The 13,882-nt window shown below is 55.5% G+C and overlaps 1 protein-coding gene across 2 annotated transcripts in view; it reads right to left on the reverse strand.

The window, feature by feature from the left end:
- LOC147678851 (uncharacterized) overlaps positions 1–10,994 on the reverse strand; it is a 70,718-nt gene extending 59,724 nt beyond the window's left edge. For both annotated transcript variants that reach the window (XM_086946275.1, XM_086946274.1), the window contains exon 1: positions 10,890–10,994. In XM_086946275.1, coding sequence (XP_086802401.1) covers positions 10,890–10,913 — 24 coding nt within the window. In that variant the 5' untranslated portion in view covers positions 10,914–10,994. The remainder of the gene's footprint in view (positions 1–10,889) is intronic.
- Between the last annotated feature and the right edge of the window lie 2,888 nt (positions 10,995–13,882).

Below are 13,882 nucleotides of genomic sequence, written 5' to 3' on the forward strand. Positions count from 1 at the left end.
AGAGCGAGAGCAAGGGAGGCAGAGTGAGGGGGAGCGAGGGAGGGAGACAGTGGCTGACAGAGCGAGAGCGAGGGAGGCTGCGCGAGGGAGACTGAGGGAGAGTGAGGGAGACATGCAGACAGAGGGAGAACGAGGGAGGGAGACATGCAGACAGAGGGAGAGCGAGGGAGGGAGACATGCAGACAGAGGGAGAGGGAGGCAGAGTGAGGGAGAGCGAGAGAGAGCGAGGGAGAGCGAGGGAGAGCGAGGGAGAGCGAGGGAGAGCGAGGGAGAGCGAGGGAGAGCGAGGGAGAGCGAGGGAGAGCGAGGGAGAGCGAGGGAGAGCGAGGGAGAGCGAGGGAGAGCGAGGGAGAGCGAGGGAGAGTGAGGGAGAGCGAGGGAGAGCGAGGGAGACAGAGTGAGAGAGATCGAGGGAGACAGAGGGAGAGCGAGGGAGACAGAGGGAGAGCGAGGGAGGCATAGCGAGGGAGACATAAGGAGAGCGAGGGAGACAGAGGCAGCTAGAGGGAGAGCGAGGGATGTCGGGTGGAGCCGGCCACCAGACGTCCGTTATGTTGCCATGTGGGTGAATAGATGTATGGGTGGAGTGGTGGATGTATGGGTGGAGTGATGGGTGGAATGGTGGATGTGTGGGTGACATGGTGGATGTATGGGTGGGGGGGGTGGATGGATGAGTGAGGGGATGGATGGATAGGTGAAGGGGTGGATGGATGGTGGGAGAGAGGATGGATGCATGAGTGGAGGGATGGATGGGAGTGGATGGATGTGTGTATGGTTGGAAGGGTAGATGGATGGGTGGAGGGATGGATGGATCAGTGAAATGGTGGATGGATCAGTGAAATGGTGGATGGATCGATGGGGGGTGGATGGTGGACGAGTCGGTGGGTGGATGGATGAGAGAGGTGATGGATGGATGGATTGATGTATTGATGGGTGAATGGATGGATGGATGGATGGATGGATGAGTGAAGGTGTGGATGTGGGGATGGATGGGTGGGTGATTGAGGAGGGTGGATGGACGGGGGGATGGATGGAGGAGTGAAGGGGTGGGTGAGAGGTCAATGGATGGATTCATGAGTGGATGAGTGGATGGATGAGTGGGTGGATGGGTGGATGGGTGAAGGGTGGATGGGTGAAGGGTGGATGGAGGGATGGGTGGCTGGGTGAGGGGGGAATGGAGAGAGAGGGGGAGGATGGATGGATGAGTGAGGACATGGATGAATGATTGGCAGAGTGGATGGGCAGGTGTGTGCATAGATGGGTGAGGAGAGGAGCATGGAGATGGATGGGTCAGAGAGTGCATGTATGAGTGGGGGGAGGGTGGAGAGCGGGAGGGATGGGTGGGTGGATGGATGAGTGGGGAGGTTGAGTGGGTGGACGGATACGTGACTGGGTGGATGGATGAGTGGGTGGGGGGATGGCTGGATGGGTGAGAGGGTGGTTCTGGTTCGTTAGCCACCACTGCAATTGTCGTGTAGTGCCCTCCGTGATCTGGACGCAATCTGACTGATTCCCCTGATGCTGAACCCACTGGAACTTACCTATTCCGGGTGACTATGGGCAGAGACAGCACATGCTGCACGAAGGGCGGAGAAAGCCCCCCAATTGCCGTACTCCCTGAAGAAGCAATGCTTCGGAAAACTAGAGGTACAATGCGACCTCCTATTGTCAGAAGAATCAGGTTATAAATTTACCTATTCTTTCACCTTTATTCACTTTATCACTTATTGGTCCGGAAGAAAACCTACTGACCACATGGCAACCAAGGCTGAAACATGTCGACCGTATTTTAATTTCACTAATTGAGTGCGCTCGAATTCATAGACAATTCCATAGCTGCACAAACATAACTTTTTTGCCCGAATCCAGACCTATTAAAGTTGAAACCCTGGCTGTCCGGCTATTTTAATATCCTCCCCTTTTTCACTTTTTCACCACCCACAATCCACGATCACTACTGTTTTAACCAAAGGTAAAACCTCCTGGCGGAGGGTGCATACAAAAATTGACCCAAGGATTACGCACACACCTGTAACAAAGAGCGGGGACACATCATATACTGCTACGAGATCTTCTAAAAACACGTGTATGAGGGTCTTTTATTTGGGAGACACCTATCTACCTACCTGCAGACCTTGGTTATGCAGGACCAGTGATCCTTTCCCCATTGATTTTGAATAACTAAACGGAGACTGAAAGGATCCTCACTCTCTCTCCCTCCTCCAATTGATCATACACGAACCCACTGGAACTTCAGGTCCCATTGCAGAGCCCGCATATGCCACCTGGCATGACCGATGTTGGACTTGGCCCACTTGGCAGGGTCATCCTGAACTTTTTGCCTTCCTCCAATATTCTCTCTGACTTGTTTTTGTTGGTTTAATGACTCTGGGCACCTTACCACTGCTGACCAGTGCTAAAGTGCATATGCTCTCCCTACTGTAAAGTGTATACATGTAATTGATTTCCATGATTGGCTTATTTGGTTTACTATCAGTCCCCAGTAAAGTGCGCCAGGAGTGCCAGGGCTTGTAAGTGCCAATGCTGCTAGTGGGCCTGCAGCGCTGGTTGCGCCACCCACAAAAGCAGCCTTTTAAAATGTGTCTAGGGTCTGCCATTGCAGAACCTGCGTGCAGTCTGGTACTGTCATGCTGGCTGGGCAAGTGTACACACTTGTCAGCCTCTAAACCTTCCCTTTATTTCATGTGGGTCACCCCTATGGTAGGCCCAATGGCAGGGTGCATTGTAAGCATGAGGTAGGACAAGCCCTGATGTGTGTGGCATGTCCTAATAGTGAATTACAGCCATTTTCGTTTTTCACTATTGTAAGGCTACCTGTTCTCCATTGGCCAGAATAGGCTGCTGGAATTATTACACTCTATAATCCCAGAAGGCTCAGGGAACATGGTCTGCCCAGCTTCGCAGTCCCGCTCTGTCGCCTCGTACTTCGAGGCTCTCTGACCGAGCCGGACTAGTAAGGAGCACCGCAGACCTCTGCCCGGGCCCGCCTTCCCTTGGGGCCGCATCTGTGCACCACAGACTCCCGCCTTTCAGGAACATTGCGACTCGGACCACAGGGTCCGCTAATGTTGGAATCCCTTTGTTAAAGGTACAAACTCATCAAGAAAGGCGTCGCCACACTCGTGCAAAGTGCACAGGACACCCCACACCAGCATTTTTAAAGAACGTCCAAGAACTCTTTTCTCCCAAGTATTGTGGCCCCAGTTTTAAATCGTTATTTTGGTCTTGTCAAAGTAAACCTGCATAGAACCTTATTTTTATATTAAGTACACTTATTTTTGTATACAAATCTTACGCCTGGTGTCTATTTGTGGTGGGTCATTTTTATTACTGTGTGTGATCATAAATGCTTAACCTCTAACGCCCGGAAGTTTAGCCTTGTCTGCTCGTGCCACACTACCTAGAGCGTGAGCAGGGGTTATTCTGAGGAGTGAGTCCCTTACCCTGACTAGAGGAGAGGGTCCCTGCTTGTCACAAGTGCATACCTGTGCCAACCAGATACCCCCAAATCTAATAATCGACCAGCAAGAGGCCATGAGGCCCAGCAGCCTCATGGTCATCCTGACTGACACCCAGGATAAGTGCCGAAAGATTAGAATCATAGCCTGAATGTCCCGGAGTCGCTGTCCAGGAGGATAAACCCGAAACTACGCCGTGTCCAGAACCGCTCCGATGAAGAGGAGCTTCTGAGAGGGAATCAGGTGCAACTTTGGCACGTTGATGGAGAACCCCAGCAAATGCAGGAGGTCGGCCGTAGTCTGGAGGTGGAAGACGACTGCCTGGGGCGAGCCCGCCTTCAACAACCACTCATCGAGATAGGGTAAGACTGAAACCCCTGACATGCGCAGATGCGCAGCGACCACCAACATCACTTTCGTGAACACCCGAGGGGCGCTGGTAAGGCCAAAAGGGAGCACAGTGAATTGAAAGTGCTTGTGGCCTACCGTGAACCGAAGGTAATGCCGGTGGGCCAGCAGGACGGTATATGAAAATAAGCGTCCGGCAAGTCCAAAGCTACCATCCAGTCTTGCGGGTCTAGGGCAGACAAGACCAGAGCAAGTGTGAGGATCTTAAACTTATCCTACCGGAGGAAGCGATTGACGTTCTGAAGGTCTAAGATAGGATGCAGGCCCTTGTCCGTCTTTGGAACCAGGAAGTAGTGGGAATAACAATCACGATCTACTTCTGGCGTCGGAACGTGCTCGATGGCCCCCTTGGCCAAGAGGGCTGCAACTTCCTGCTGGAGACGTGTCAAGTGATCTCCCGACATGCGGCGGATCTGAGGTGGCGAATATCTGGAGGGGTAGACTATCTGTAAAACCCACCTGTCCGAAGTGATGGTGCGCCAGTGGGGGAGGTGATGGCGAATCCTGCCGTCCACTGGCAATTGATGGGCCTGAAACACCGAACTAGAAAGGTTTGGAGGCAGTGGTGGCAGGGGTGGTGGTGGACTGAGCCGCCTGCTGCCCCATGACCCACCTCGGCGGGTCCCACATCCGCAGCTGCGCTGAGACTTGCTGCGCGAGCCTGTGGCTCTGAAACAAACGTGTTTGGGTGCCCCATCCTTGGCCACGAAAGAAGCGAAAAGCAGAAGCCGAAGGAGTGCGCGTGGCCGAAAGGCCCAGGGACTTTGCCGTAGCCCGCAAGTCATAAAAAGTGCCATCAAAAGGCATGTCTATCAGAGTCTTCTGGACATCCCCTGAACAGCCAGTTGTCCTCAGTCAGGTGTGACGGCGTAGCGCCACTGTCGTGGAAATTGCTCTGCCCAGCGAGTCGGCGGTGTCAAAACCACAACGAATCGTGAACTTGGCTGCATCCCTCCCTTCAGCATTAGCCTGGGAGAGCACTGTCCGGGCCTTCTCCGGACCCTGAGGCAGCACCTGCGCCACCGTATCCCACACAGAGTAGGAATAACAGCCCAAGAGGCATGGGGTGTTCACAGACCGCAACCCTGAACTGGCGGAAGAGAAAATCTTCTTCCCAAACTGCTCCAGTTTCCTGGATTCCCTGTCCAGAGGTGCGGAAGGGAATTCGCTCGGGATGCAGAGGCTTGGACAACCAAGCTCTCAGGGGTAGGGTGTTGGGAGAGGAAAATGGGGTCGCCCGGGTTCGGGCGAAAGCGTCGGGCGACGTTCCTATCCACAGGAGCCCCTGTGTTGGGCCTGGACAAGGTTCCCAAAAGAACGTCAGAAAGTGCGTCATTAAAGAGCAGCAGCGGCTCCGCAGAGGAAGCCGCCGGCCAAAACACTTCTGTCAGGAGGTTAGTCCTGACGGCCTCAATAGGGAGCTCGAGGTAGAGAGCCTTGGCTGCCGTACGCAACACCACTGAATAAGTACCATCCTCCTCCGTAGCCACGGTAGAAGGAGACAGTGCACCAGGTTCTGGAGAAAAATCCAGTCCACCTGCGTCCTCCAATCCTCTGCCCAGTCCAGGTCTAACTCGCATTGGGCTGCTAGAGGTTCTTCTGACCCCTCCCAGTCCTCCTGTCCTCCGTAACCTGCCTTATCGGCGTTGGAATCGGCATAGATCGACACCGGACCGGCACCGTCTTCACGTCGGGATGGAAGCCGAGGGCGACATCGGCCTGGGGGCTGGCCGACACCGGTGGCGGTGCCGTAGACGTCTGTGGAGGTCGTACAAGATCAACCAACGTCAGCTGGGATCTATGCATGGATCCATGGGGGTCTCGTTGCGCTGAGGCCGAAGCCGACGATGATGCCGGGGTCGAAGACATCGACGAAGAGAGGCGAGGACCCCAGTCATACCCACGGGCCCGAAAACGCGCCGGCCTGGCCTGACGGGCCAAATATGCGGGCCATGGCTGACACAAAGTCCTGCAGCTGGGCCGGAGTTGCAGACTGACCCGGGAAAGGCCACCCGCACCCTCAGCCTTGCCGCGCATCAGGCTAGGGGAAGGCGAAGAGCGACGGCGCTTCTTTGACTTTTTGTGCTTTGTCTTACCTGACCCCGAGTGCGAAGACTTCGTCGAACGATAGTGGCGTCTCCACGACCGGTCCCTCGACCTCCTAAGGGACCGGGATCTTGAACGACGCAGAGCCGACTCCCGGGCCTCAAGCAACTTTCGGGACCGCTCCCGCAGAGTTTTCGGAGCCATGGCCCGGCCGGGGCAAGACGTGGGGTCGTGGTCGCGCCCCAGACAGTAGTGCTACTCGCGGTGCGGGTCCGTCACCGACATCATACGGGGACAAACTTTGCACGATTTTAAACCGGCATCCCTACAGCACCAGGAGTTGCTAGACTCAAAAAAGACAGAGACAAAAGTCTCCCAAAAACTCAGTCATAAATTGACTGGGGGTACCGCTCTCTCCGGATCTGCGCTTGCTAGCGCAGAGAAACAAGAAAAACTGACGTCAGCCCGCGAGGGCGGCGCCTAAGTACCTGCCGCAATATCATCCCGGCAATCAAAACGCTTACGACAGAAGCGAAGCCACCCAACATCACCTTCCGACACGCAGGGATACTGCTGACGAAAACTTTCCGGACCCAGTCTGACGCCTGGGGGTAATTCTAAAGTAAGGAATCTATCACTAACGTGTCTCTTTCAAATCAAAGGATTAACTCATCCCAAGGTCAATCATCACTGCTGGAGATCAAGGGATCAATCTATCTCAAGTTCATCCATCAGCGCTGCATGCTGGAGATCAAGTCATAAACCGATCCCAAGGTCAGCACTGGAGATCAAGGCATCAATGCAACCCAAGATCAGTTATCAGCAGAGGAGAACAAGACATCAACCCACCCCAAGGTCTGCCATCAGCGCTGGAGATCAAGGCATCAACACATCCAAAAGTCAGCAATCAGCGCTGAAGATGAAGGCATCAACCATCAGCGTTGGAGATCAAGGCATCAAAATGCACTAACGGGCACCTGGGGAAGATCTGCCAGCCGCCCTAATCCACGGGTTTAGCACGGTGGACCGCCAGACACTTCAAACACAATCGAGAATGAGAAGGGGTGACAGGAACCGCGCTAAACTGGATGGAACCCTTCCTCTCACACTGGAGCCTACACAACAGAAGGGGCTCAAACCAGGCGAGGGGCGGCCCACAAAGGTTTGAGAGAATTTAGGGCCCGTGGAAGAGGGCAGATGAAACCGACCCCTAATGGATGACGAAAGTGAGAGCCCCAGGAAGGGCACAGTGGTACAGGGGCATTGTATCATGGATGAGTGTAACATCATTGTTTGTTTAAACATATACGTAACATGGTGGTTAGCCCTAGGAGGCACGGGACGGTGGTGCTGCTGCCACAGGACGGTGCTCCTGCTAGCACGGGACTGTGGTCCTGTGGTCCTGCTGGCACGGGACGGTGGTCCTGCTGGCACGGGACGGTGGTCCTGCTGGCACAGGGGCGGTGGTCCTGCTGGCATGGGACGGTAGTCCTGCTGCCACGGGACGATGGTCCTGCTGCCAAGGGACGGTGCTCCTGCTAGCATGGGACGGTGGTCCTGTGGTCCTGCTGGCAGGGGACGGTGGTCCTGCTGGCACGGGACGCTGGTCCTGCTGGCACAGGGGCGGTGGTCCTGCTGGCATGGGACGGTAGTCCTGCTGCCACGGGACGATGGTCCTGCTGCCAAGGGACGGTGGTCCTGCTGGCACGGGACGGTGGTCCTGCTGGCACGGGACGGTGGTCCTGCTGGCACAGGGACGGTGGTCCTGCTGGCACGGGACAGTGGTCCTGCTGGCACGGGACAGTGGTCCTGCTGCCATGGGACGGTGGTCCTGCTGGCACAGGACGGTGGTCCTCCTAGCACAGTACGGTGGTCTGCTACGGACGGTGGTGCTGCTGCCATGGGACGGTGATCCTGCTGGCGAGGGACGGTGGTCCTCCTAGCATAATACGGTAGTCTGCTACGGACGGTGGTGCTGCTGCCATGGGACGGTGGTCCTGCTGGCACGGGGACGGTGGTCCTGCTGGCACGGGGACGGTGGTCCTGCTGGCACGGGACGGTGGTCCTGCTAGCACAGTACGGTGGTCTGCTACGGACGGTGGTGCTGCTGGCATGGGACGGTGGTCCTGCTGCCACGGGACGCTGGTCCTGCTGGCACAGGGGCGGTGGTCCTGCTGGCATGGGACGGTAGTCCTGCTGCCACAGGACGGTGGTCCTGCTACCATGGGACGGTGGTCCTGCTGGCACGGGGACGGTGGTCCTGCTGGCACAGGGACGGTGGTCCTGCTGGCACAGGGAAGGTGGTGCTGCTGCCATGGGACGGTGGTCCTTTTGGCACGGGACGATGGTCCTGCTGGCACAGGATGGTGGTCCTGCTGGCACGGGATGGTGGTCCTGCTGGCACGGCCCACACTGCTGTTCGCGGATGGGTGGGCGGTTGATCAAAATCACTAAAAAGATCCTTAAAAAAGAAATACCTCAAACCGGCAGGACACACGCCCGATGGGCGACTCTGGGAGTAGTGTTGTGGCTTCGAGTGTCCACTATGGGAACACGACCCAGAGGTGTAGGGGTGGAGAAGGCATGTGAGGGGCGCCAGGGTGAGGTGTAGGGATGAGTGTAGGCCAGACTTGGGTGTTGAGAGCCGGCTCTCTTTTACCCAGATCAGGTTTCTGCTTGCATAATGAGGAAAGATGAGGCAGAATAAGGCAAAGTGAGGCACAATGAGGTGGAATGATGCACATTGAGGCGGAATGAGGCAGAACGAGGCACCATGAGGCAGAGTGAGGGATGCTGTTACAAAGCTGAGCCTGGGGCACAATGAGGACCCATGAGGCAGAGTGAGGGATGCTGAGCCCGGTCACAATGAGGTACAGTAAGGCAGAACTAGGCACCATGAGTCACAGTGAGGCAGAGTGAGGGATGCTGAGGTGGAATGAGGCACCATGAGGTGGAATGGGGACTATGAGGCACAGTGAGGCAGAGGGAGGAACAGTGAATTGGAAAGAGGCACCAGGAGGCAAAATAAGGCGGAATGAGGCACGAGGCACAGTAAGTCAGAATGAGGCACAATGAGGTGAAATGAGGCACTGTGAGGCAGAGTGAGGGATTCTGTCACAAAGCTGAGCCTGGGGCACAATGAGGTGGAACGAGGCACTGTAAGGCACAGTGAGTCGGAGTGAGGTGGAATGAGGCAGTGAGGTGGAATGAGGCAGAGTGAGGCGGAATGAGGCAGTGAGGCACTATGAGTCAGAGTGAGGCACAATGAAGCAGAATGAGGCATCATGAGGCAGAGTGAGGCAGAATGAGGCGCAATGAAGCGGAATGAGGCGCCATGAGTCAGAGTGAGTCAGAGTGAGGCAGAGTGAGGCGGAGTGAGGTGGAATGAGGCAGAGAGGTGGAATGAGGCAGAGTGAGGTGGAATGATGCAGAGTACGGCGGAATGAGGCTGAGTGAGTGAGAGTGAGGCACAATGAAGGGGAATGAGGCAGAGTGAGGTGGAATGAGGCAGAGTGAGGCGGAATGAGGCAGAGTGAGGTGGAATGAGGCAGAGTGAGGTGGAATGAGGCAGAGTGAGGCGGAATGAGGCAGAGTGAGGTGGAATGAGGCAGAGTGAGGTGGAATGAGGCAGACTGAGGAGGAATGAGGCTGAGTGAGTGAGAGTGAGGCACAATGAAGCAGAATGAGGCAGAGTGAGGTGGAATGAGGCAGAGTGAGGTGGAATGAGGCAGAGTGAGGCGGAATGAGGCAGAGTGAGGTGGAATGAGGCAGAGTGAGGAGGAATGAGGCTGAGTGAGTGAGAGAGGCACAATGAAGCGGAGTGAGGCAGAGTGATTCAGAGTGAGGTGGAATGAGGCAGAGTGAGGTGGAATGAGGCAGAGAGATGGAATGAGGCAGAGTGAGGCGGAATGAGGCAGAGTGAGGCAGAATGAGGCTCAGTGAGTGAGAGTGAGGCACAATGAAGCGGAGTGAGGCAGAGTGAGGTGGAATGAGGCAGAGTGAGGCGGAATGAGGCAGAGTGAGGCGGAATGAGGCAGAGTGAGGCGGAATGAGGCAGAGTGAGGCGGAATGAGGCAGAGTGAGTGAGAGTGAGGCACAATGAAGCGGAGTGAGTCAGAGTGAGGTGGAATGAGGCGGATTGAGGTGGAATGAGGCAGAGTGAGGCGGAATGAGGCTGAGTGAGTGAGAGTGAGGTGGAATGAGGCAGAGTGAGTCAGAGTGAGGTGGAATGAGGCAGAGTGAGGCTGAGTGAGTGAGAGTGAGGAGCAATGAAGCGGAGTGAGGCAGAGTGAGGAGGAATGAGGCACAGTGAGGGATGCTGTCACACAGCTGAGCCCGGGTCCGGGTTGTCAGTCTTGAGCTCCACATGGACCTGGTCACTGCACGAGTCTCTGGAGCGCCGCGAAGCGGCAGCGGTGAGGTCCACAACTATCATTGTCAAGAAACAGCAAACAGCGGGAAGCGCCTTAAACAACCCAGTATTACCAGTGACGTGAGGCCCAGCTGAAAGGCAGAGCGGGTCCGTGGGTGAAAGGAAGAGCAAAACCACCCTCCCCCCGGGAAATGGCGGAGCTGCACAGGGCTTATCACCACCGCAGAATCCGGGCCCTGCTGAAAGGCAGAGCGGGTCCGTGGGTGACAGATGAGCCCCGCCGACCCCGGGGGGAGGGGGTGGCAGAGCCACACAGGGCGCCTCACGTCCGCAGGGTCCGTCCCCGAGTGCTGCTGAGAGGCAGAGCGGGTCGGCGGGTGAAAGGAGTTGCCCCGCCATCCCCGGGGGATGGCAGAGCCGCACAGGGCGCCTCACATCCGCAGGGTACGTGGGTGAAAGGAGGAGCCCCGCCGCCCCCGGGGGATGGCAGACCCGCACAGAGCGCCTCACATCCGCAGGGTACGTGGGTGAAAGGAGGAGCCCGCCGCCCCCGGGGGGTGGCAGAGCTGCACAGGGCGCCTCACCTCCGCAGGGTCCGTCCCCGCCATGACGGTCCAGTTGTCTCCGGTGACTGGGCTGAGGTCCGGTGGATGAAAGGGGGAGCCAGGGAGAGATGCGAGACAATGAAAGAGCCTCCGAAGGGCAGCGGCAGCCGGCACTGCGCATGCGCACAGCGCAGAATCCGATCAGGGGGCAAAACCAGCGCGGGGGACAGACACTGATCCCCACTCAGAGCTCCATATACAGCTCACCACACTGATCACACACAGCTCACCAAACTGATCACACACAGCTCACCAAACTGATCACACACAGCTCACCAAACTGAGATCACCACACAGATCACCGCACACAGCTCACCGCACACAGCTATCACCACACAGCTCACCACACACAGCGATCACCGCACAGAGTTCACGGGAAATAGATCAGCACAATCTACATTTCTGGGGTTCATTCCAACTCCTTCTCCTCAATCCGTCCGTCGTATAAGACACGGCTCGGCCGGACACCGAGTTTGCTCAGTTTGTTCCACATCTGACAGACAATACTGGAGTTCAAATCCCTGCAACACCTCAGGAGTTCGCTTGAAAGACACTGGAGTATCTGAGACAGGAGTATCTGAGACAGGAGTATCAGGGACGGGAGTATCAGGGACGAGAGAGTCAGGGACGGGAGTATCAGAGACGAGAGTGTCAGGGACGGGAGTTTCAGAGACAGGAGTATCAGAGACAGGACTATCAGAGACAGGACTATCAGAGACAGGAGTATCAGAGACGGAAGTGTCAGGGACGGGAGTGTCAGGGACGGGAGTGTCAGGGACGGGAGTATCAGAGACCGGAGTTTCAGAGATGAGAGTGTCAGGGACGGGAGTATCAGAGACGAGAGTGTCATGGACGAGAGTGTCATGGACGAGAGTGTCATGGACGAGAGTGTCTGGGACGGGAGTATCACTGACGGGAGTGTCAGGGACCGGGGTATCAGAGACAGGAGTATCACAGATGGGAGTATTACAGATGGGAGTGTCAGGGACGAAGTATCAGATGCTCCAGATGGTTAATGTGGAGCTCGGACTCCGCCGGAGACCAGAGTCCTCTGATCTCCGCCTCTCTCATGTGGCCGCCCAATCCCAGAAGGGATGCATCTGTCACCACTGTGAATTCTGGTAGGGGAAGGGAGAGGGATCTGCTGCTGACCCAATCCTGGTTCGTGAGCCACCACTGCAATTGTCGTGCAGTGCCCTCCGCGATCATGACGCAATCGGACAGATTCCCCTGATGCTGCGCCCACTGGACCTTCAGGTCGACTGCAGTGCCCACATATGCTATCTGGCATGATCAGCCAGCAGGATGCAGGAGGCCATGAGACCCAGCAGCCTCAGGGCCATCCTGACCGAAACCTGGGATAGAGGCTGGAAGATCGGAATCATAGCCCGAATATCCCGGACTCGCTGTTCCGGAAGATAAACCCGAAACTGCGTTGTGTCCAGACTGCTCCGATGAAAAGGAGCTTCTTAGAAGGAATCAGGTGCAAATTCGGCACGTTGATGGAGAACCCCAGCATATGCAGGAGGTCGGCCGTAGTTTGGAGTTGGGAGACGACTGCCTGGGGCGAGCCCGCCTTCAACAATCAGTCGTCGAGATAGGGGAAAGACTGGAACCCCTTATCTGCGCAGATGATCTGCAACCGCCATCACTTTCGTCAACACCCGAGGGGCACTGGTAAGGCCAAAGGGGAGAAAGTTAAACTGAAAGTGCTCGTGGCCTACCGTGAACCGCAGGTAACATTGGTGGGCGGGCAGGACGGGGATGTGAAAATAAGCGTCCTGCAAGTCAAACGCTACCAACCAGTCTCCAGGGTCAAGGGCAGACAAGACCTGAGCGAGCGTCAACATTTTGAACTTCTCCTTCCAGACAAAGCGGTTGACATTCCAGAGAGCCAAGATAGGACGCAGGCCTTTGTCCTGAGGAGATCAAGAAGGATAACAAGGCCGAAACGCATACGCGTCAACAGTCTTTTTGACAAGAGGAGTCTGAACACAATTGATATAATTCTCTGATGAGTGAATGCACATTTTTGATTTACCTTTTGTAAAGGGGTTATTTCCTTGTGTGCAGATTTGACTACCTCATGGTGGATCTCCTTTATTTGAGAGGCAACCATTGCTTTTTCTATCGAAGGGGTAGAAGGAATTTAAGAATGTTGTTTGTGATGTGTACCTATTTGTATTTTGTATATACGTCTGTTTGTCTGAAAAGATGATATCAAATGAACATTTTCGAAATATTAATGACTAAGAATCAGTACAACGAAAATAAATAATGACAACTAAAATACATTAAAAATGTGCACGTGGTATGTGATTTTGTTGAACTAAGATAGATGAATTGACAACAGGACTTTGTACTGTTAATAGGGAAATATATAGTTCCCTATTTTGAAATAGATTGATAAATATTTGTTCCTCATTGCCAACTGTTTTCTATGTACCTTTGTGTAGTACCATGCCCAGGTAGAGGAGGGTAATTTAGGTGAACCTTGACAATTATAGATAGACTTTGTCATTCTTGAGCACCAGAAAGTAGTGGGAGTAGCAGCCACAACCTACTTCTGAGCCATGAACTCGATCGATGGCCCCCTTAGCCAAGATGGCCAAAACATCCTGTTGGAGAAGGGCCAGGTGATCCTCCGACATGCATTGGTACTGAGGCGGCATGGGGGAGGGTGAGTCTCGAAGGGGAGGGAGTAGCCCCTTCGGACTATCTGCAGAACCCACCTGTCCAATGTGATGGTGCACCATTGGGGGAGGGGTGGCGGATCCTGCTGCCCACTGGCAGTTGGTGGCCCTGGAAGGTCAGACTAGGAGGGTTTGGAGTATGATACAGAGGGGACTGTGGTGGACTGGCCTGCTCGCTGGCCCCCAGAACCACGCGGTGGTACCCACGGCCCCAGCCGCGCTGGGGCTGAATAACCTGCGCAGGCCTTTGGCTCTCGGCTGGACATAGGGTGGCACCCC

This window comes from Lissotriton vulgaris, chromosome 12 (assembly GCF_964263255.1).
Source record: "Lissotriton vulgaris chromosome 12, aLisVul1.2, whole genome shotgun sequence".
NCBI classification, from domain to species: domain Eukaryota; kingdom Metazoa; phylum Chordata; class Amphibia; order Caudata; family Salamandridae; genus Lissotriton; species Lissotriton vulgaris.